The sequence below is a fragment of the Lygodium microphyllum genome, chromosome 15 (assembly GCF_053477565.2).
Source record: "Lygodium microphyllum isolate KBCC chromosome 15, Lygodium_microphyllum_v1.1.10, whole genome shotgun sequence".
NCBI lineage: Eukaryota > Viridiplantae > Streptophyta > Polypodiopsida > Schizaeales > Lygodiaceae > Lygodium > Lygodium microphyllum.
The window spans coordinates 119,941,502-119,964,742 of record NC_141149.1 but is presented as its reverse complement, the minus strand read 5'-3'; the positions used below and the strand labels follow the sequence as shown (position 1 = coordinate 119,964,742).

Here is a 23,241-nt window from a genome sequence, read left to right as displayed (position 1 = left end):
TTTTTCAAGCCTATGGAACAATTCAATAGTTTGAGTCCTTTTAATTAGTTGGTTGTATAATCAAGAGGGCCAAGGAAATAAATCCTCTTGCCGACTCTTATCATGCAAAGCATCATACCAGTGTGAAACACCAACCCAACACCATTGTGAAGCATTGCGGCAGCCTAGGTGTGTCGAGCATATAATACACTCTACTCGTTTCACAAAAAATAAGTGTGACAACACGCCCTTATTAGGAGAGAGGCGCTGAAAGAGTGGCTAGCTTAGATAGAGTGCATGTTGCAATAGAGAAGGGAGAAGGATAAGGCAGCGGTAGCGGAAATCGGGACAATGGCGACGCTCTCCATTCCGTTCTCTCGACTGTCTCTTCAACCGCAGCAGCAGCATCATTGGACGCCTACTCGCGCCTCTCTCACATGCCAGAGCAAGCAGGCTAGGGCTCTTTGTGCGCCCGCTCGAAGCTTTCTGGGACAGCCACTGGTTCACGGTTAGTCTTCTTCTTCATTCTCACCTTAATCTCCAGCATGATTATCTTCTTCTCCGTTTTTCTGTTTCTTCTGCACTGTGTCCCTTTTTCTGCTCATTCTTCTGATTATATGTGTTTTTAGGACCTTCGCTCTCCAGGCCCTTCTCTCCGCTCACCACTAGACGGCGCTCTCTCACAGTTTGTTTCGCCGCTGCCGCTGCCAGCAAGAAGAAGCAGGCCGACTCTGCTGCAAAGAGAGCTCGCCAGTCTGAGAAGGCCCGTATTTACAACAAATCGCGCAAATCAGAGATTCACACACGCATGAAGAAGGTGAGTGCCCGTCCCTTCCTGCATCCTGCCAAAATAATGCGATATTGTAAGGCTTTCTTTATTAATATTACCTATCCAGTCTAATTGTTCTTCTACGTCATGTCTGTCCTTTTACCTTACAAACTTATAGAATCGTGTCTTTCTCTTGTTAACTTGAACCATTACCTATCCAATCTAATCGTTCTTGTACGTTAGTCTGTCTTTTCACCTTACAAACTCTGATAGGATCGCGTCTTTTTCTTGTTAAATTGAATGCCTATGTAAACCAAAACGTGAACAATTACTACCTGCCATTTCTTATTGTCAATCATGTGTTTCTCAAAATGGTGTTTAATTTCGCTCAAGGCCTTCAGCAAGGTGGTTTGTATCAGGTTGCTAGTACTGGATTTGCTTTTAGGTGTATTGAACGTTTTAAGCAGTAGATACCTTCCTCACATTTCTTCCAGGACAATTCTAGCTGTATTACCCTCTCTACTGTTTTGAGTGATTTTCCTTTTCAATTGAAGAGCCACAGCCCATGCTTCCGGGTTAATGAGGTTCTCAGTGTGCTGAGATGAATATGTACTGGTGGCAACAACTTACTGGATTTCTCATTCCAGTAATATCGAGAGTGGGTAATGTCCTGTAGCTAAAGTAAAGCTGAAAAAGAAGCCTGTTTGCCCGTAATTTGCAGGTTCCATCTAATTAGGTTCTGGCAACCATAGGGTTTTCTGCTTTTCAACAGTTCACAGATTCCGTTTTTGCCCTAGTCATAGAATTATAGATTCTCCACCAATCTTGGAATTTAAAGATCCAATGCATGCTCCATTGTAAAAGAAAACACATATTTTTGATTTTGAAAGATGTCTTAGGCTGACTTGTGAGTGGAGGAAGAACCAATGCTATTTAGTTGTCTGGCCTATCTTCAAGGTGGCATTGCTGTTATGCTAGGTTGTCTAATGGTAGTGGTTAATCATTTGGGGCTCTCTCAAGATATGTAGCACAGATGGATTTCCAAATGCTTGCAAGGCAATGTCTCTTGCAAGACTACTATCAATGCACAATCAGTTGGGGCTCTCTTAGTATACCCTTAATAGCTTTTCTATTCCTTGTAAGGCAAATCTCCTTAAAAGGCTTACTTTTATTGAGCCTTAAAACATATGGTACTTCATCAATTGTGGTGCTTTGGTTGCGGAGACTATGCTTCAAGGACTCCGCTTCCCAAGCTAGAGCGCTCTTGCACTACACATTGACACTCGTTGGTTTCAAAGCTTGGCGCCCCTTTCGGTATTTCTTTCGATTATTGAGATATGCTCAAAATTGGTTATAAGTGGCTGTATTTCAACGATTTCTCATGACATAATTGATCCATGGGTGCACAATGGTCTTGATACCTTTACTGCTGGCCTCGAAGCAGTTGTAGAGTGTTCAAAACTACGAATGAACACCTCAGTTTACCAAACCATATAAATGAGAGCAAGCATTTGAACCCAATTTCGCAAAGCATTTACTGAGATAACTCTCGTGCATAGTTCCCATGCAGTCCCACGCTGTTCCTCTCACAAACAAGGGGGGTTTCTCATGATGAAACTATGAGAATGTTGCTTTCTTCGTGACAAAATTGCCCAGAAAGTGTACTAGGCTTGAGATCTCAAAGAAAAGGAAAGGATCTCAGCCCATAGTGCTGTTATAACGTGTTTTTCTGATATTTAGCTAAAAAACAACAGCATATCTTGTTGTATATGGAGTTATGAGGTTACCCAATGGAATCCCTATGCGAAGAGGAGAAAAATCGGTTGCTCTCCACACTCCATTTATGTTGTAAACTCATCTCATGGCTGCAATTTGCAATTTTTTACGGCAAGAAAGAGAATAGTAACTGTCTCCAAACTTGGTTTTTTTTAAATGAGAGAGAAGTCGTCCCAAATAGCTAAGATAAGCTTTCCAAATGAATAACCAGTTGCTTCTTAATATTAGCACATTTTTTACTAAGGGTTAATTAATGACTTAGTCATTAATTATAAGTAAGTTGCTTAGTGGGAGAAACTTTAACTTAGGGTCTGCTTAATAACTCAAGTATTCCAAATGAGCCGCTTATTAGACTTTCAATGTAACTCAATTCTAAGATATAAACCTTCAATTTAATGAAGGTTTCATATTGTACCTTGTTCTTTTAGCCTTGGCCATGTACCACATGGCTTGCATACTTGTTCACTATATGTGCTAGTGTCAAATCTTTCATTGCCGATACAATGGTAACCATGCTAAGAGCTAGGAGTACTAGAATTAAAATTCTTTAATTTTCGTGAAGTTTAATTAAATCATTAAGTTTATTTCTCATCATGGTGACAACCCCCTCTTGAAACATCGCAAGCGACCCCGATTGCATGTAGTCAAGATTTAACATGGTATACTAAATGACCAATACATGTTTTCTAGCAATCAAGCATACTGCTATTATTGTATATATTATCAATGTATAGTTGTTCATACATATTTCCAAGTAACCAAGCACATTGCTATAACTCCATGTATTGCCAACGTATAATTATCTATACATGTATCCATGTAACGAAGCATGCTGCTATTACACCACGTTCTGGAAATGTACATTTTTAAAAGAAGATAGTAGTTATTGCACTAGTATACAACAAATCACAACCGTATAAATCGATAGTTATAAAAATGATACTCACTGCACTAGTAAATAATTTCAAAGATAATTGTAGAAACACAAGTGTCTTGTAGGCTAATTCCTCAATCTATGCTTGTTATCTCATCGCTGATATCGTCACACACATCACTATGGAAAGATCTAAGAAGATTCACATGAAAAGCATTGTGAATCTTCTAATGATCAGGTAGCTTCAACCTGGAAATCACCTCATCGATCCTTTGCAACACTTATAAAGGCCCATAATATCTCTCACTGAGATTAGAAAAAAGATGCTCTTTACTTTTCATTTTCTTTAACTTGGCCTTTTCAAAGTGTAACAAGACTTAATCACCCTTTGCAAATACCAAAGCTCTACACAGTGACGATCAATTGCTTTCTTTTATTTTGCTTGAGTATTTTGGAGAGCTATTTTTACTTTAGCATAACCTTCATCTAAACTCTTGATATACTTTTTTGTCTCAAAGATCTTATCTTTTGTATGCAAAATGAATGGAACTTTCTTCCCCCCTTTCACAATCTCACATGGTGCCTTCCCAATGGAATTATGCATTGTGTTGTTATTAGCATATTCCACAAGAGTCAAAAATTATTTCCATTTCTTTTTATGCTTAGATACATAGCATTTGAAAAGATCTAAAATACGAGCATTTGTTTCTTCAGATTGCCCATCTGTTTATGGATGAAAAGAATATAATTTTAGGGTGGTATCCATATTCTAAAAAATGCTTCTCCAAAAGAGACTCATAATGCAAGGATCCTTGTTACTCACAATAGACTGTGGCATGCCATGATATTTAAAGATGTTCTGCATGAACAATCTTGCCATGTGATTTGTAATTATCTTTTTTCTCAATGGAATGAAATGAGCCTATTTGCTAATATGCAAATAATGGTCCAAATGCCATTATTCCTTGTAGGTGTCCTAGGAATATCAAAGATAAAATCCATGGCTATATTATCTGATGGTCTATCAGGAATAGACAATGGTTGCAACAAATTGAGTGCCTTCTGTTGGTTGAACTTGACCTTTTGACATACAATATATGTGTGTACAAAGTGATCTATATCATGTCTCAAGGTTGGCCAATAAAAAAAAGTATCAACTGCTTTCATAGAGGAATCAATCCCATGATGCCCCGCATAAGGAGGTGCAGGACTTTCAACCATAACCTTGGCCCTTAATTGCTTTGCAACACATAATTAACCACACATCATAAGAAAACCCTCTCTAAGAGTATAGTGCTCATGGTGCCGACCATCTGATAACAGATCATAGACTCTAGTAAAGCCCGTATCCTTTGGATTGTGTATTTATCTCATCTAACTCATGATAATATGCTATAGACATTGTTGAAACCTGTGGTTTCCTAGACAATGCATTGGCCACAACATTCTTTTTACCCTCCATGTGCACTATCTGAAAGTGAAACATGGATAAAAAGTTGGCCCATTGCATATGTGTTATGAGGACATGTATTTTTGAAACCTCACTTAACATGTGGATTAATTTTTAATTACATAGTTAAGTAAATATTGCACATGTGAGATGTAACTGGGTTTAGAGTAAATCTACGAGCTTAGTGTTTCCAAGTGGAAAGAGCATGAATTGCATCAAGTAACTCTATCTCAGAAACCGGCAAATTTTTCTCAGCACCCTGTAAAATTCTACTCTTATCCATAACATGGCCTTCTTCCATTGGAACTGCAACAGTGCTGTTCCAACATGCATCACATTGAACAATGGAAGCTTTTCAAAGATCCGGCATGATCAACACTAGAGCCAAAGCAAGCTCTTCTTTCAGCTTATTGATGCTGGAATTTCATTATCAGCCCATGTAAATGGAACTCTCTTCTTGTGCAATGAATGAAGGGGTGAAGCAATTTCGGCAAAGTGGCATATGAGCCTTCTATATGAGACCAGTTGCATATTGCTTTCACTTTTGTAGAATCCATTCTAACATCATCTTTTGAGACAATATGCCCCAAGAAGTGAATCTCTGATATGAAGAATTCACTCTTTTTTGCAGATTGTGTTTTCTAAGTTCCTTAAAGAAAATAGTCAAATGCATATGATGTTTTGCCTCATTCTTTGAAAAGACTATGATGTCACCAAAGAATGTAATAAAAAACTTGTAGGGTTGAAAAATTCGATCCATTATGCGGTTAAATGTTGTAGGTGCATTTGTAAGCCCAAATGGCATGACTAAGAACTCATATAATCCAAAAGTGGTCCTAAAAGCCATATTGTGCACATCTTCTAGCCTTATACATATTTGATGATACCCACTTTTAAGGCTCATTTTGCTAATGATTGCACTTCTCTCTAACCGATCAAGGATATCATCAATCCTTGGTATAGGGAATCTATTTTTAATGGTATTTTTGTTTAGCGCACGGTAATCAATATAATTTCTCCATGAGCCATTCTTTTTTTGCACAAGGAGTACAGGTGAGCAAAAGGGTCATGAATTGGGCTGAATCAACTCTTTTTCCAACATCTCATTAATTTGATTCATTATTTCCTATTGTTTGGCATTGCTTATTCTATAGGTTGGCTTATTCGGAGGTGTAGTACCAGGCGCAAGGTCATTAGAATGATCCTTTGGCCTTTTAAGTGGTAATTCTCTAGGTAGAGAGTTAGAAAAGAGTCTTGGAATTCTTTTAAGAATTTTGTCCGCTCATTATTCAGCATTGAAACATTAGACTTGTCAAGAAATGACTGAGGAACAAGAGAGACAGTAGGGTTTGCGGGGAGAGTATGTATGGCAAACACTGAGAAGAGGAGAGAAACTCAGATGACTAAGATGATGGATTGAAATAATGAAGTGTATCTGATACAAGGGTGATGTAGCATGAAAGATGCCTTGGAGCAAGGAGATTGTTGAAGAAGCCTCTGAGTCTGCAAACATAGGGATGATGAGGTGTCACCTAGAGCAGGGTGATTGCTAAAGAAGCCTTTGAATCTGCAAACACATGAATGATGACTGATGCTAGCTGTGCTACGAGTGATGCCAAGTGGTGAGGAGCGGATGGGCCCAGGCTATCAAACGCAAGGTCTAGTGGCCACTAAAGTTGATGCCACTTGGAGATGAGGTCGCCAGAGGTTGAAGGAGCCATCAGGACGACAAACACAAGATGCAGGCAGTGGGGGTGATGTTGGTTGATGAAGGTGACCTCTCGGATAGCCCAAATATAGATATTAGAAGCCACAAGGACTAGTGCACCGTCACTTGAAGGAGAGAGGAGCAAACTCACACCAATCTCAAACAAGAGAAACGCTTGTAGATAGTGTGACACCTGATGAAGAGATGACCTCCAAGTATTCAAATGCTAATGTAGGAGTGACGCTAGAAGGATGTGGACTATTGCCTAGTTGAAGAGGATGACACCAACTGTCATGAGGGCATGTATTTTTGATACCTCGTTTAACATGTGGATTAATTTTTAATTACATAGTTAAGTAAATGTTGCATATGTGAGGTGCAATTGGGATTAAAGTAAATTTACGAGCTCGTGATCCGAGGAAATTACAGAATGTCAAAGATAAAAGTTGCCATAAGTTATGTTGCACAGGTACTTGATGGTATCTGGTGCCAGTTGTTGGCCTAGGTCATTCATTTGGCCATAAGTGTCAGTTGGTAACACTAGAGAAGTGGCGTCTAATGGTACCTAATGCCTATCTGATGGTCAAAGATGGTGCAGAGACACTTGGGAATGGAAGATGCCTAGTCAATTTAATTATTGGTCAGTCAGATTATTTTTCAGAGCACCAAAATAATTACTAGATTAATTTTCAGTATTTAAAGACTGAAAATTAATATTTAATAATAGCTAATGCTGGAAAAACCATTTGGGAAGGTTGCCACTTGTAAAAAATGCCCATGCAAGACTGAAAAACGTCTTTGGAGACTGGAGAGAGGCATTTTTAGTGTATTCAGCTTGCAAGAGAAAGGAAGGAGAGGCTGCTGGTCTGATTTGCAGCCATTGGAGGACCTTTTGAGGCAGGCAAGGGTTGGAGAAGAGTAATCAACAGCAAGTGTCAACATCTACAAGCTGTTGAGATAGGGCAGTAGCAGTAAATGACTGATTTTCTTTAGTTCTTTGCATCTATATGCTGTTGTGGCAGGGGAGCAGCTGCATTTGACTGATTTTCAGTCATTCTTCCCGATAAAACTCTGAATTTTCTCTCTCTACAGCTTTCTCTCTCATCTCCTAGCCATTTCGTAGCCTTGCTCCAAAGATCTTAGCATTTGAACCCTTGGAGGCTGAGAAATTGCAAATTTCTCTACTATACACTAATTTACAGTAGAAATTAGCGTTTAGCAGCAACCTTGTGAAGGTGCCAGAAATTGGAAGCTCCAAGACTTGGATTCAACAGGGGTGAATGTGAATTTCAGCTAAATTCAGGTGGAGGACTAGCCAAGCGTTGAATTTGGGGCATTTCCATCGTCTATTAAGTGACCGAATCAAGGAGCAAAATAGATTGAAGACTTGTTGGTTACTTCGGACAGCAAGGGGAGTTGAAATACCGAAAGGGATAGGGAGAATCCCATTGTAAATCAACTTCTTTTTCAATAAAGCTAAAGAAATACCGAAAGGGGCACCAATTTTGGGGCCAATCGGATGTGCATTGTCCAAGATCAATAGGTAAATTTGTATTTTCAGATTTGCATTAATTGTTTGTTGTTGTAATTAAGTTGTAATCAAGGATTTACCACCCTATCCGAGGAGGAAGGCTAGTTACATGGTTCCATTGCCGAAATACCATCAAATCCTTTGAATTGGTGGGCCCATGGTACTTGATTGCAACTTGGGACTATTGCATTATTGCTGAAATTGTTTTCAGCAGTGAAATACAGCAAGCATGTCTTCACATGGTGATATAGGATTGAGTGGAGAGGATCCATCACTCCTTGGTTAATCATGCGGTGAAAGGGAAAATGCAATGATTGATGTTGGGTATGGTTCTCAACATGGACAACATGTTGAAAATGTGGGAAATGACCTAAATGGTGGCACTTCAATGCATAAAGAGGCCGATGACCAGCAAGGAGCTGAAGAATTTGATGATAGCTTCAAGGATCGAATGCGTATGGCAGCAAATCTTTTTGTTAAATTGGCAAAGGATCCCAAGTTTGCTCGATTCTTGAATGCCCCAAAGAAGGATAGCAAAGGCAAAGAAAAGAAGACACCTTCTACAGCTTCGAGACAGCCACAAGAACCGAAGGAAATGCCTTAGCCTTCTTTAGAAGAGCCCAAAATGCCTGATGAGCACAAACAGTTGGTATTTGTGGGGCAGCAAGTGCAAATGCATGGCCAACTTGGTAGTGCCAATCCATGGGAACATGGGCAGGGGGCAGTAAGGCAATTATGCACATGCAAGCATGGGACATCAACGATACTTTGGTGGTGGTACCATTTTTCATGCTATGATTGGATATGCACTACATGCGGTAATGTATGGCACAAATCCCTATGGTATGCAGCAGCCAATGCATGGCTCACAACACCCAATGTGTTCGGGTAATGCAAGTGGAATGCCTAATCCCATGTATGGTAGCATAGGCATGATTCCTGGGGCACAAAGCGGGCCATATTGTAACGTGTCCCCCTTGTCCACTTGTGGGACACGTCTTAGCAGCCCATCGAGAAGAGAGTCTAGAAAGTGCCACCCGGCACCCACAAGGAATGTCACAGGGTTTGTGATCAAGGTCTTCCCGAGTCTGCCACGAAGCGGAAGCATCCGGCCGTTTCCACTTAGGACCGATCTGAGTCAGGGTTTCCCTAATATTCAAGTTTCTAGGAGGTAGCTAGCGTCGAGTCCTAGACGAACCACTTTGCGTAGAACATCAGGGTCGAAGCGGATTTTTACTACACTTGGTTCAAGGGGAATGGGAAACGAGAGGGATGCGAAGCTCGACCTCTCTGCCCATAAAGCATAGTTCCATTCCATTACCCTAAAATAGCATAAATCGGGACTCTAACTCTATTGATTCTAGGTCATTGTTACCTCGGTGTCAATTCCTTTGAGAAAAGTTCCCGGCCAACCGGGACCACCCTTCCGTAGGACGGACCCAGAGTCACGTCCACTGCACTTTTCTCGGGTTGCTTAGTTATCTAATTACCTACCACAATTAGTTTGACAAGCAAAAACAGCTTCTTTAATTAACCAATTAAACACTGGTTCCTTCACGTAACTTAGGCACTGACACAGAAAAACAATGTCAAACAAGTTCCTTTTTCAACATTTGATCTTTATTTATTAAGTCTTTGGAATACATCAAATAACCTGCTCGAAGGCTATCCTAGCAATTCTCAGGGATCGCTATTCCAAGTTCTGCCCGTTGACTAGTATACGGGCCTCGAGATCCCATCTCGAGTCACGTCGGCCTCTTGTACAGGATCCGGAGGCAAGGGATTTACGGTCAGAGCCTCCCCTGGCACCCAAGCGTCCTCCTGCTCCAAGTAGCACCCACGGAGAGACCTCTCGTGGCGGGTTCGGTCCACGTACCCGGCGCGGCTAACAACCCCCTTGGATGGGGTCAGGCAGACAGTCGGAGGTAACTGATGCTGCCTCTCCTTCCAGGCTTTTAACCTGAAGCATTAGTTGTTTTTCCTGAATTAGTTTCTTGAGCAAAGAAGTACAAACGGTGCACCTAAGTGTACAATCACGAGCATTCCAGTGGTCGTTCGTACGGCCAATTGCTAAGGTGTGATTCCTTCTCCCCGAATACTTCCAGTATTCGATCCTGGATTAATCGCGACTTGGCAAGATCCCAAGGGTTTCGTAAGCTGAGTTGCTTGTTTATCCCTTTTTCCTTGGGTTAGGGTTTATACCCTATTGACCCAAATTGTTACTACTTTAGGTTTCCTTATATCATGGTCAATAAATCTTGGACAACCCCGTTGTCCTAACTTGGTTGGTCAAATTGCTTCTTGGCAATTCACTACTGCCCTAAACTTGACAAGACAGTTCCCAAGAGGGAGTGTTGTAGTAGGGCAACTACTCAATTCTCAGAGAAGCTAATTTGTAATTAGAACTTGCCAACCTTGGTCTAAGGTGTAGCGGTACTATTTTGTGATTTAGACACAAGAGTATACGACGTTGTAGCTTGTAGTACGAGATAGGTGTCCTTGTTGGATTATATCATTCCTCGTACGGTATTTCTTGATCAAGAATACCTTTGATCAAGATATAGGGTTTGGGAGTCCTATTGACTCAATCCAAAACCCTAACCCTACTAGGCATGATAAACGTTTTGGCCCTAGGGTCCCTAAATTCCTTGCGGAAGTCTAGTATTTGGTCATTTGATCCTTAGGGTGAGAACCCTAGATCATTCTTGCACGGCGTTTAAATAATCCTAACATTTCATGGATGTGGGTAGGACCTTTAAGATTGGAAGTATTAAATCAGCATCCCAACTGCGATACTAAGCAGAATTTTATCATAGCTTGACCCTACCTAGCACATTGAGGTGATCGTCATATGCTGACTAATCAAACCTTTATGATTTTCACGTAAGCTACTCAATTATATGCGAATTACTTAGTTGATCTAACTAACCCATGATTAAAGATGATCTTCCCTTTAAAGATGCAAATACTTTCTTCTAAATTTGCAAGTACTTTCCCTAAAAGATGTAAGTAACTGTAAGATGAGTGAGATGTATCATTCCATGCAATTTCAAGACCATAGACCTTTTTGCCTTTATGCGACTAAAGGATCTACAATGATATTTCTTTTCCTTGCCCTATACTATAATGATTGACATTCAGAGCTAACTCTTATAAAACCTACGTTGATGCATCAAATTCAAAGCTTTAATATTTTAATGATGCATCTTTTCCCAATTTCGAACTTTGATAAAAGAACTCTATGCATGGATGCATCATTCTTTCATGACCAGGTGCCAATGAATACATCATTGATTTAATGTAACTAAAATGTAACTAACATTGCATGCGAATTGCATAATATCAAAGTTCACAAATCTTTTCCTTTCGTTGCAACTATTTAGGCATCATTTAATGTTTATCTACAATTATCTTATACACGAGTCACAACCAGGAATTTATTACGTAAGTGCATTATGTCATAAGCCCTATCCTTTGCGAGATGCAACCAGGATGCCTTCGCATAGTTCCATCTTTTAACTTATGCATCATACGTTAAAAAATGTGACTATCCTTGACCATGGAAGTGTAAGCAAATGCAAGTACTCGTCATGCAACTAAACTTTGTAAATCGAACAAGTATATAAATTTTCCGATGCACTTAAGTTTCCTGTGAGAATTAAAACATGCTTTGTGCATCCTTTCCATGCGGGGTTAATTTTCGGAACTTGGGTATTTAAAATCGGGGCGTTGTCCACTCTCGTACTTTGGGTGGAAGCTCTCGCGTGCGCTTCTCTTGACTTTTGCTTAGGAGCCATTGATGAAGTAAACTTCGATTCAGCAACTCTCCCTTGGCTCCCTTACGAGCTTCGAGGTTACTACTGCCCAAGATCTTTCTCCCTGTGCAGGAATCGGGCCTTGCAAGACACGGTTTTAAAAAAAACCGGGAGGCACGGGTGAACTTGGCCTAGAGAAGCTTCTTCTCAAGCTTCTGGATAACAGGGAGATGACATGTGAGGGAGTGATGATGGTGACGATGGTGAAGATGACGGCGACGACGACGACGACGATGATGATGATGATGATGATGAAGACGACGGGGTGGCAGTAGCCTGGCGGCGCGGACAGTAAGGCGGCAGCAGGTCGACAGCGGGCAGGTCCTCACGGCGGGCAGCACCACCATGCCCCTCCCAAGCTTGGGAGGGGGGTTTATATGGGGTGAAGGTGGGGGGGGGGGGGTGGCCATACAAGTGGTAGGTTGCATGCCCTCCTCCCCATGCCTCTCCTCACTCCAACGGATGCTCCCTCTCCCCGCCATGCAATGGGTGAAGGGGAGGGAGTTTAAAAAAATTTGCAAATAATTCATTATCCTTTTTCCCTTGAAGGGGAGTTCCCGTGGTGGACTACGGTTTTTGAGCCACGGTTTTCTATACACAACACGCGGCTGGTATCGTTTATGCACGAGGATGGAGCACTTAGGCCAGTGTTTCTTTGTTGCGGGAGATTACTTCGGATTGCTTTTGCGCAGTGTCTAGGGCCTTTTAATATTTCGTTGTAGAAATATTACACATATGGATATGTATCAGCAGCCCTAGGGAGTGTTGAAGCACAAGGAATTTCGTGCTGGTCATGTAGGTACTTTCAGATAGTGCTGGTTTTTATGCAAATACAGCCAATGCACCCTTTTTCTCAGCCTTTGCCTCTTTGACATGTGACTTGGGATCATCATTGTGGAATCTTGCATCCTTTCCATGCAGCAATGTGTTGGCGTAGTAGCAATTTCTATAAGGTGAGACATATTGAAAGTAGTTGACTTAATGCAAAAATCATGAATACCCTTTGGCAAACTACAAATAATCTTCTCCACTTGCTCATGGAGGGGTACTATGCGATAAGAAGTAAATGGCAACAATGCATCCCAAAACTTCTTATTGTACGGATCCAAATTCTTGCAATCTTTGGAATTCAACTAATTCCAAGCTGTCATAATGTCTACTTCAAAGGTACTTGTCAACCAATTTGAATCAAACATTTACTTGAATTGGACACAAGTGGTAGGTGACTTTCCTTGAATAAGAAGTGTAGTCCACCACTGCAATGCATTTCCCTTAAAAAATGTGGCTTCCTTGCGTATCTTAGATGCCTCTAGAATAGGCTGCATCAAACAGCTGAATAGAAAACAAGTGCTTTCAGCCTATCTTGTACACCACTGAAAGGCTCAAACTTTCATGCTTTTGCCACCTTCGTCATAGTCCTTTGGTGGACCTATGGGAGTCTAGCTGCAAAAAGGGTGCATTGGCTGTATTTGCATAAAAACCAGCACTATCTGAAAGTACCTACATGACTAGCACGAAATCCTTGTGCTCCAATAGTCCCTAGGGGTGCCAATACATATCCATATGGCCCGCTTTGTGCCCTAGGAATCATGCCTATGCTGCCATACATGATATTAGGCATTTCACTTGCATTACCCGGATACATTGGGTGTTGTGAGCCATGCATTGGCTGTTGCATACCATAGGGATTTGTGCCATACATTCCCGTATGCAGTGCCTATCCAATCATAGCATAATCAATGGTACCACCACCAAAGTATCCTTGCTGTCCCATGCTTGCATGTGCATAATTGCCTTGCTGCCCCCTGCCCATGTTCCCATGGATTGGCACTACCAAGTTGGCCATGCATTTGCACTTGCTGCCCCATGGATACCAACTGTTTGTGCTCATCAGGCATTTTGGGCTCTTCTAAAGAAGGCTTAGGCATTTTCTTCAGTTCTTGTGGTTGTCCTGAAGCTGTAGAAGGTGTCTTCTTCTCTTTGCCTTTGCTGTTCTTCTTTGGGGCATTCAAGAATCGAGTAAACTTGGGATCCTTTGCCAATTCAGCAAAAAGATTTGCTCTTGTACACATTCGATTCTTGAAGCTATCATCAAATTCTTCAGCCCCTTGCTGGTCATCAGCCTCTTTATGAATTGAAGTGCCAACATTTGGGTCATTTTCCACATTTTCAACATGCTGTCCATGTTGAGAATCATGCCCAACATCAGTCATTGCATTTTCCCTTTCACCACGTGATTGACCAAGGAGTGATGCATCCTCTCCACTCAATCTTGTATCACCATGTGAAGACATGCTTGCTGTATTTCACTGCTGAAAACAATTTCAGCAATAATGCAATAGTCCCAAGTTGCAATCAAGTACCATGGGCCCACCAATTCAAAGGATTTGATGGTATCCCGGCGATGGAACCATGTAACTAGCCTTTCTCCTCGCATAGGGTGGTAAATCCCTGATTACAACTTAATTACAGCAACAAACAATTAATGCAAATCTGAAAATACAAATTTACCTACTGATCTTGGACAATGCACACTTGATTGGCCCCAAAATTGGTGCTCTTTTCGGTATTTCTTTAGCTTTATTGAAGAAGAAGTTGATTTACAATGGGATTCTCCCCATCCCTTTCAGTATTTCAACTCCCCTTGCTGTCCGAAGGGACTAACAAGTCTTCAATCTATTTTGCTCCTTGATTTGGTCACTTAATCGGCCTTAACCCACTTCATAGATGATGGAAATGCCCCAAATTCAACGCTTGGCTAGTCCTCCACCTGAATTTAGCTGAATCCAAGTCTTGGAGCTTCCAATTTCTGGCACCTTCCCAAGGCTGCTGCTAAACGCTAATTTCTGCTATAAATTAGGGTTTATAGTAGAGAAATTTGCAATTTCTCAGCCTCCAAGGGTCCAAATGCTGAGATTTTCGGAGCAAGGCCGTGAAATGGTTGGTAGATGAGAGAGCTGTAGAGAGAGAAAATTCAAAGTCTTGTCGCGAAGAACGATTAAAAATTAGTCAAATGCTGTTACTGCCATGCCATAACAGCTTGTAGATGCAAATAACTGAAGAATATCAGTCATTTACTGTTGCTGCCTTGCCTCAATAGCTTGTAGAGGCTGTCACGTGCTGTTGATTGGTCATCTCTTTTTCCCCTCGTTGCCTCAAAAGGTTCTCCAATGGCTGCAAATTAGACCAACAACATCTCCTCCCTCCCTCTTGCAGGCTTAATCCACTAAAAATGCCTCTTTTTAACATCTAAAGACGTTTTTCAGTGTTGCATGGGCCTTTTTGAGAAGTGGCAGCCTTCCCATATGGTTTTTCCAGCATTAGCCATAATTAAATATTAATTTTCAGTCTTTAAATACTGAAAATTAATCTAATAATGATTTCGATGCCTTGAAAAATAATCTGATTGGTCAATAATTAAATTGGTTAGGCAACTTTCATTCCCGAGTGTCTTTGTGCCATCTTTGACCATCAGATTGACATTAGGTATCGTTAAACGACACTTCTCTAGTATCATCAACCGGCACTTATGGCCAAATGAATGACCTAGGCCAACACCAGTACCAAATACCACCAAGTACCTGTGCGGCATAACTTATAGCAACTTTTGTCTTTGACATCCAGTGATTTCCTGGAGTCCCAGGCCTGTAAATTTACTCTAACCTCGGTTACACCTCACATGTGCAACATTTACTTGACCATGTGATTAAAAATGAATCCACTTGTTAAGCGAGGTTTCAAAAATACATGTTCTCATGACAATAGGAGTGATTGGCTTTGTATGTCTAGGACAAGCGAAGATTAGTCTCACCCATGGGACCCATCTCATCATCTCTAATGCCCAACTTGGCTGCCAATTTGGGGGAAATGAAGTTGGCGCAAGCTCTTGCATCAAAGAAAACTAAAGCATGCTGATCCCTCACTTTGCCTCATGCACGGCATAGCTCTGAAGCATTCATGTTTGAGTGCTCACCAACAAGATTAGATACTAATTCAGCAGAAGTTTTATGCTTCTTGCCTTTGTTATCCTTATTGTTATCTGCATGGTTTTTAGACTTACATTCTAGGCATTCATGTGCTATATGCACATCTTGCTCACAAACATAGAATTTATTTGCATCATGCAATGCCTTTCTTTTAGCAGCTTTCTTAGCAAAAGCAAATGACCTTTTGCCTTGTTTGCCTTTTTGAAAAAATGACTTCGATTGATTTTCAACATTCAACATGTTGACCCTTTTTTGAGGATTTAAACTTGTTGCCCAAAGATTCAGTCTTGCTGTCCTTGTTTTCAGCATTGTCCTTTGAAGCATCTTTGTTCCCCTTAAATTGCATGACATGTCCTTTCATCAACGCATACGTTGTATTTTGCATTTTCAGTCAATTGTGCCATGCTGGTCACTTCTGTCTCGGTGCAATAGTCACATATTTCTTTGAGTAGACCACAATAGTAGATCTCTATTTGCTCAGCCATCGTGACTTCACGAAAAGAGCTAATTGACAACAAAGCTTCCTAGAATTTGTTTGTGTACTCTTCCAAATCAACACAATGAATTGCATCCAATTTGTGCCAAGCTATTGTTACATCCACTTCAAAAGTGTCTGTGATCCATTGAGAAGAGAAAACCTGTGTGAATTGCATCCAAGTTGATGGTGCCTTGCCTTGCATTAAAAGGGTTGTCCACCACAAAAGTGCATTTCCTTTTAAAAAAATGGCTGCCTTGCGCACTTTTGAAGGCTTGGGAAAATTGCCCCCAGAGTAGGCTGCATCAAATTATTGAATGAAGGTCAAAGCCTTTAGTCTATCTTGCATATCATTAAAGGTTTCAAATATGATTACTATCCCACGTTCTTTGTAGTCTTTAACTTTACCCAAAAGTGTCAAGTTATCATACATGGGTGGCTGCAAAAATGGTGGTCTTGGTGATGCCATTCGTGCATATGCATTTGAGATGTGCCCAATAGTGCCTTCCAATTGACCAAACATTCCAATTTGCATACTTGACTGCATACCAATGTTACCATATATGCTAGTGTGCATTTAGGGCTGCATTGCCCCATGATAGTTTCCTTGAACACCCAACGTAGGGAGCCGAAAACTAGTTGTGTTTTGCTTGCCAATATTGGCGGGTACAGCGGCATCCATATCCTGAAACAATGATCCACCCCCAAAATAACATGGATGTGTAGATGGTGGAGGAATTTTTAGTCCATGAGGAATATACAACACATTTTTCCCTAATGGATGATCATGGTGCTGAATTGGAGTTCCCTACACATTTGGCATTATAGGTGCCGGAGTAGGAAGCACCTTTGAAAAAGTTCGCCCATGAGCCTCACTTGGTTGTTTCGAATGCAAAGCAACCTTTTTCCCTTTAACACTAGGAGCTGACTGCATAAATTCAGCGAATTGAGGTTGCTGAATTAACTGTTGCAAGTTTATAACAACATTTGCTAATTGTGGTCTCTAGGAGCTGTTGCTTGCAGCCAACTTGCCTTTTCCTATTGGAAAATGGAGGAAAAACAGTCCCAATTAGCTCCAACAGCTCCCCACGATTCACAACAGTAGAAGGATCACGTTTTTCCTCTTCTTCATCCTTCCACCAGCCTTCCTGGGCAAGTTTGCCAGATGTCAGCCTTTCCAAATGGTTTTTCCAACGTTATTAATTTTCAGTCTTTAAATACTCAAATTTAGTCTAATAATTATTTTGGTGCCCTGAAAAGTAATATGACTGGCCATTAATTAAATTGGCTTGGCAACTTCCATTCTCGAGTGGTGCGCAGATCGGACGCAGGTAGCTCACGTAGTGAATTCCCAAAGGTCCCCAAGAACAAAGCACTCTACTTTTTAGCACAAAAACCAATGAGAAGGCAAGCACGACATGAGACAAGAGACAAATTGGGTTGAATCTCCCCCATGCCTTGTGTGAGCGCTTCACAAAGCATGTATTTAATATATATTTTCAATCTTTTTGCTCAAAAATAGCCCAATTACAAAAATATACAAGCTTTTAGCTTTTGAGTTTGCTTTCTACCAAAAATAGGAAAATAAAGCTAATGGACGGTGCCCAAAGAGTCTGGCACGCCCAATCTCAATGTCCAAATAAAAATAACATATCCAGGCGCATAAGCGCATACAAAATAATAATAAATAGTCGATGTCTCTATAGACATAATCAAAATATAGGCGTGGCGCCTATCAAAATATAGTCGAAAGATCGGAAACCCGCTAGACTCCAATGCTTTCCTCCGCCACTGCTGCTATCTCTACACATCAACTGAAGCATTCACAATCGTTAGTAAAATAACACAATTAAACCGACAAAAGTGAATACCTAGCAGTCTTCAGCTACATAAATAAATCAGCTGGTTAGAAATAAATCCTAACCTTAATTTATTACGAGTGCGCACTCTAAACTCATAAACGTTTATTAATTTAATATGCATTTTGCGGAATCACCCGCTATGGAATCACCCATGTACACACTAAATTAATGAAACGCCCGAAAAGGACAGGCGTCCCCATCAACTTCTCGCACAAAGAATCCTCTTTGCGTATGAGCCCCGGTCATCTAAGTTTACGGAATCCACCGTAAAACCTCACGGAATCCACCGTGGAATATGCCTCCTGGCATCATACCCCCGGGGTGGGATAGCAATTGACCTCAATTGCTATTAGCTCAATGTGGAGCTAACAGAGTGGGGAAAGCATTTAAGTCTCTAGCGTGCATCCATTGTGCTTCTTCTACAGGATGGTTCTTAAATTTCACGAGATATCTAGAGTACCTTCGGCCAGTTCTAGTGGTCATGTAATCAGTGTCTATGATGGCTTCTGGTTCAAGGATTTCAGTCTCTTCTTCTAGTAAAGGTGGGTTTTCATATACAGGGTGGATAGGTAATTGTCCTCTAAATGGTCTCAATAAACTAATATGAAAGGTATTATGAATTTTCCAATGTGATGGCAGTTCTAGCTTGAATGCATTGTCATTAATCTTATGAATGATTCTAAATGGTCCGTAGAATCTAGGGGCTAATTTGACAACTGGATGTCTATCTACACTTTGCAGTCTACGCTTTTCTATTCTAAGCCAAACATAATCATCTACTTTGAAATTCATGGCTTGTCTTTTCTTGTTGGCTTGTTTGGTATATGATTGTTGGGCTTTAGCAATCATATCCTTGACCTCATCAAAAATAGTATTATGCATAACAGCAATATCATCGGCACTTTGGATTCTATTAGACAAAGATGCAACAGGTGTAGATAATCTATGTCCATAAATAACTTCAAAAGGTGCTTTCTTTGTAGATGTGTGCGGTGTATTATTGTAAGCAAACTGTAATAAATGTAAATGAGTATCCCATGTTTGAGGTTTAGAGATAGTGTATGCACGTAAAAGATCTAGAATAGTGCTATTTGTGGCTTCTGTTTGTCCATTTGTTTCTGGATGAAATGCAAATGAGAAATCAATCTTTGTGCCTAGATTTGAAAACAGTGTAATCCAGAAATTATTACAAAATCTAGAATCTCTATCTGAAATAATCACTTTCGGCAATCCATGGTTAGTAAAAACAATTTTCAAAAATAACTGTGCTGCTTGTGATGCTGTTAAAGTTTTCTTACATGCAATGAAATATGCTTGCTTACTAAATCTATCTACAATTGTCCAAATCATGTCATGATTAGATTTAGTATTTGGTAAGCCAGTAATGAAATCCATAGATATATGTTCCCAAGGTTTAGATGGAATAGATAAAGGCATTAATAATCCATACTGTTTACCATGATGTCTCTTTATTCTTTGACAAATCAAACATTCAGAAACAAAATTAGACACATCTGCATCCATATGCGGCCAATAAAAATCTTCAGTTAACATGCGTAATGTAGAAATGATACCTCTATGACCTTGATATGGGGGACAATGAATTTCATTTAAAACAAAAGATCGGAATGGAATAGTAACACACAGTCTCTTTTCAAAGAACATGAATCCATCATTATATGATAATGAATCAATAGGAATGAAATTATTTTGAACTAATTTTTGCCAATCAGAATGAAAAGTAATATCCTGGTTATAGGTGTCTTTCATAGCAATCAAAGAATCAAAAGATATGATAGAAATGTTATGAATTGCAGGTCTTCTACTTAATGCATCGGCAACTACATTTTCTTTTCCAGGTTGGTATTGAATGATAGGATGGAAACTTTGAATGAATGAAGCCCATTTGATATGACGGTCAGAAATTTGGGGTTGGCTAAGTAGATGTCTAATGCTTTGCTGGTCAGTCTTTATCATGAATTCTGAACCCATTAAATAATGCTTCCATTGTTTCAATGCTTGGACAACTGCTAAGAGTTCCTTGTCATAAGTGGAATATTTAAGCTCAGAGGGTTTCAGTTTAGAACTAGAATATGCTATTGGATGGTTGTCTTGCATTAGCACGGCTCCTATTCCTGATCCGCTAGCATCAGTCACAACTAGAAAGAATGGTCTATTAAAGTCAGGCAATTGTAGGACAGGGGCATTGGTCAATGCACGTTTAAGTAAATCAAAGGATTTCTGCTGGTTTTCAGTCCATTGATAAACAATGCCTTTCTTAAGAAGTTTGGTCAGTGGTAAAGCAAGTAATGAGAAATTACGTACAAACTTCCTATAGAAACTAGCAAGACCAAGGAATGAACGTAATTCATGTACATTTTTAGGAATAGGCCAATGCAATATTGCGTCAATTTTCTTAGGATCAACTTTTATTCCTTCTTTTGATACAATATGACCTAGATATTCTATTTCTGTCTTAAAGAATTCACTCTTGTCAGGATTTGCAAACAATTGATTTTCTTTCAGTAATTGAAAAACTAATGATAAATGCTCATAATGCTCTTTTTCACTTTGACTGAATACTAAAATATCATCAAAGAAAACAATCACACAATATTGATATTTTAGAAAAATACGGTTCATCATTCTACTGAAAGTGGCAGGTGCATTAGTTAATCCGAATGGCATAACTAAGAATTCGTAATGGCCAAACTGTGTTCTGAATGCAGTCTTAAATATGTCGGATCTATCTAACCTCACCTGATGATATCCAGATTTAAGGTCAATTTTACTAAATATAGAAGATCCTTGCAGTTTGTCCATAAGGTCGTCAACTCTAGGTATAGGATACCTATTCTTTACAGTGATCTTATTTAATGCTCGGTAGTCAATACACATCCGATAAGTATTATTCTTTTTCTTGACTAAGAGCACAGGTGCACCGAATGGAGAACTGCTAGGTCGAATTAAACCTCTATTTAGTAATTCTTCTACTTGACTCTGGATTTCTTTTTGCTCTATTTGATTGTGCCTATATGGGGCTTTGCAAGGTGGTTGTGTGCCAGGTATTAGGTCAATCTTATGGTCTTCTGGACGTGATGGAGGTAAACCTGGTGGTAGGTCTTCTGCAAAACAATCCTTAAAATATGCAAGAAATTCCTTATGCCTAGGGTGCATATGAGTTTCTTTTGCGTGCAATTCATTCACCCAAATGAGATATGATTTAGTGTTCTTGCGTAGTGCACGTTTTGCTTGAGTATGCGAAAGCAGTGGAAACATATGAGATGCATGCATACCAAATAATGTAATAGATTTTCCTTGAAAATTTATATTCATTGTGTGTGTGGAATAATCTATATTGGGATTATGTTGGTGTCTCCATGGCATTCCTAGAATAATGTCGCTAGACTGTAATGGGACAACTAAGAAATTTCTTCTTTCAATATATGGACCAATTTGAATTTCTAAATTTTGAACTTCTTGTGTGCCATTGTACCTAGTACCTAAAAATGCAGCTTTTATGCGATAATGCGTAGGTACAGTATGCAATTTTAATTCCTTTACCAATTTTGCTGAAATAAAGTCATGCGTACTACCGTCATCATGCAATAAAGTTCTTTCTTTTCCATGCACCATACATTTCATAGTCAACAATGAATGTAAAGTAGGCATACCTGGTAGAGTGTCGGAAGTAGTAGTAGGATCATCTTCTTCTTCAGTGAAGTCCGGCATATCCTCATGCTCTTCTTCGTCCATAGCTCCAAGGTAGTTGATATGTGCTGATGGCTTCTTTGAATGACAATTTGCTGCGAGATGGCCTGGCTGGTGACACTTGTAGCATACGATGGGCTTGGCTTTGGTCACATTATTTGCAATGGCTGGGAGTCTGGGTATATTTGGATTTGCTTGTTGGATAGGCTTAGGATTTGGATTGACAGTGGATGGTAATGCGGGTGGTTTAGGCCAATTCTTGCGGAAAGATGGTGATGAAAAACGACCTGGATTAAACCTTCTGAAATTTGAATTGAATTGTTTAGATCCATAATTACCGTTTGCTTGGAATGGCTGTGGTCGTCGATCTCTTCCACGTAACTTATCTTCAGTGTCATGAGCTAAGGAGATGGCATCTTCAAGAGTAGCAGGCTTGAACATATTCACCTCAGCGTAGTAATGTCCAAGAAGTCCAGACATGTACTTCCGCTTATGTGTCGTCTCTGGTACGTCTTCAAGCATGCGTAGCTGTAGAAGTGCATTCCAAAAACGCTCTGTATACTGTGGTATAGGCTCACGGTCGCGTTGTTGCAGTAAATCCCATTGCTTGATTGCTTTCTCATGAAATTGCGGTGGAAGGAAATTTTGCATGAACTTCTTCTTGAAATCTTCCCATGTAGCAGGACATTCTATGCTCTTGCGGACGACAGTCCACCAAAGTGAAGCTCTATCTATCAGATGATTAGTAACACACTTGATTTTATCTTTCTCAGGATAAGTTTCCTCATGGAAATAGTCATCAAACTGGCTAATGAATGATAAAACAGTCTTTCCTTCTCTTATGCCATTGAAAGTGCGAAACTTGAAACTTCGTTTACTTATCTTGGATTCCTTGCGAATGGTTTGTGCTTCAAGAGTGGCGTCGATGGTACGGCGTATCAAATCTTCAGCTTGAGGTTCTTCTTTATCAGTGGACGCTCCTTGTAGCTTTGTCAATTGCGCTTGCAAGGCTTGCCTAGCTCTTCGCTCTTCGTCTAATTGCAACATGATAAGATCCAGCTTTTGTTCCATGGTAGGCTCGGGTAGGTCGTCTTCAGCCATAGGATCATCCATAAGTGGGGTAGTCATCCTGTAAAACTCAACAAACCTTTCTCACTCAAAATCAGTTAGCGGGATGAGCGTAGCTCAAATTTGGGGTTACAAGGCTATGTATTTTTGGGTATTTTCTTCTTCAATTTTCAGAAATTCTGAAGTATTTCTGTCTCTGTTTGCTGAAAGTACTTCAACGAAGTTGCAGATAGGTAA

At 40.1% G+C, this 23,241-nt stretch overlaps 1 protein-coding gene across 1 annotated transcript in view; it reads left to right on the top strand.

Moving 5' to 3' along the window:
* Positions 1 to 210: 210 nt before the first annotated feature.
* The window catches only part of PRPS20 (chloroplast 30S ribosomal protein S20), a 38,550-nt gene continuing 15,519 nt past the window's right edge, over positions 211 to 23,241 (top strand). The window contains exons 1-2 of the mRNA XM_087694673.1: positions 211 to 487; positions 609 to 796. Of these exons, the coding sequence (XP_087550799.1) occupies positions 331 to 487; positions 609 to 796 (345 nt within the window). The 5' untranslated portion in view covers positions 211 to 330. The remainder of the gene's footprint in view (positions 488 to 608; positions 797 to 23,241) is intronic.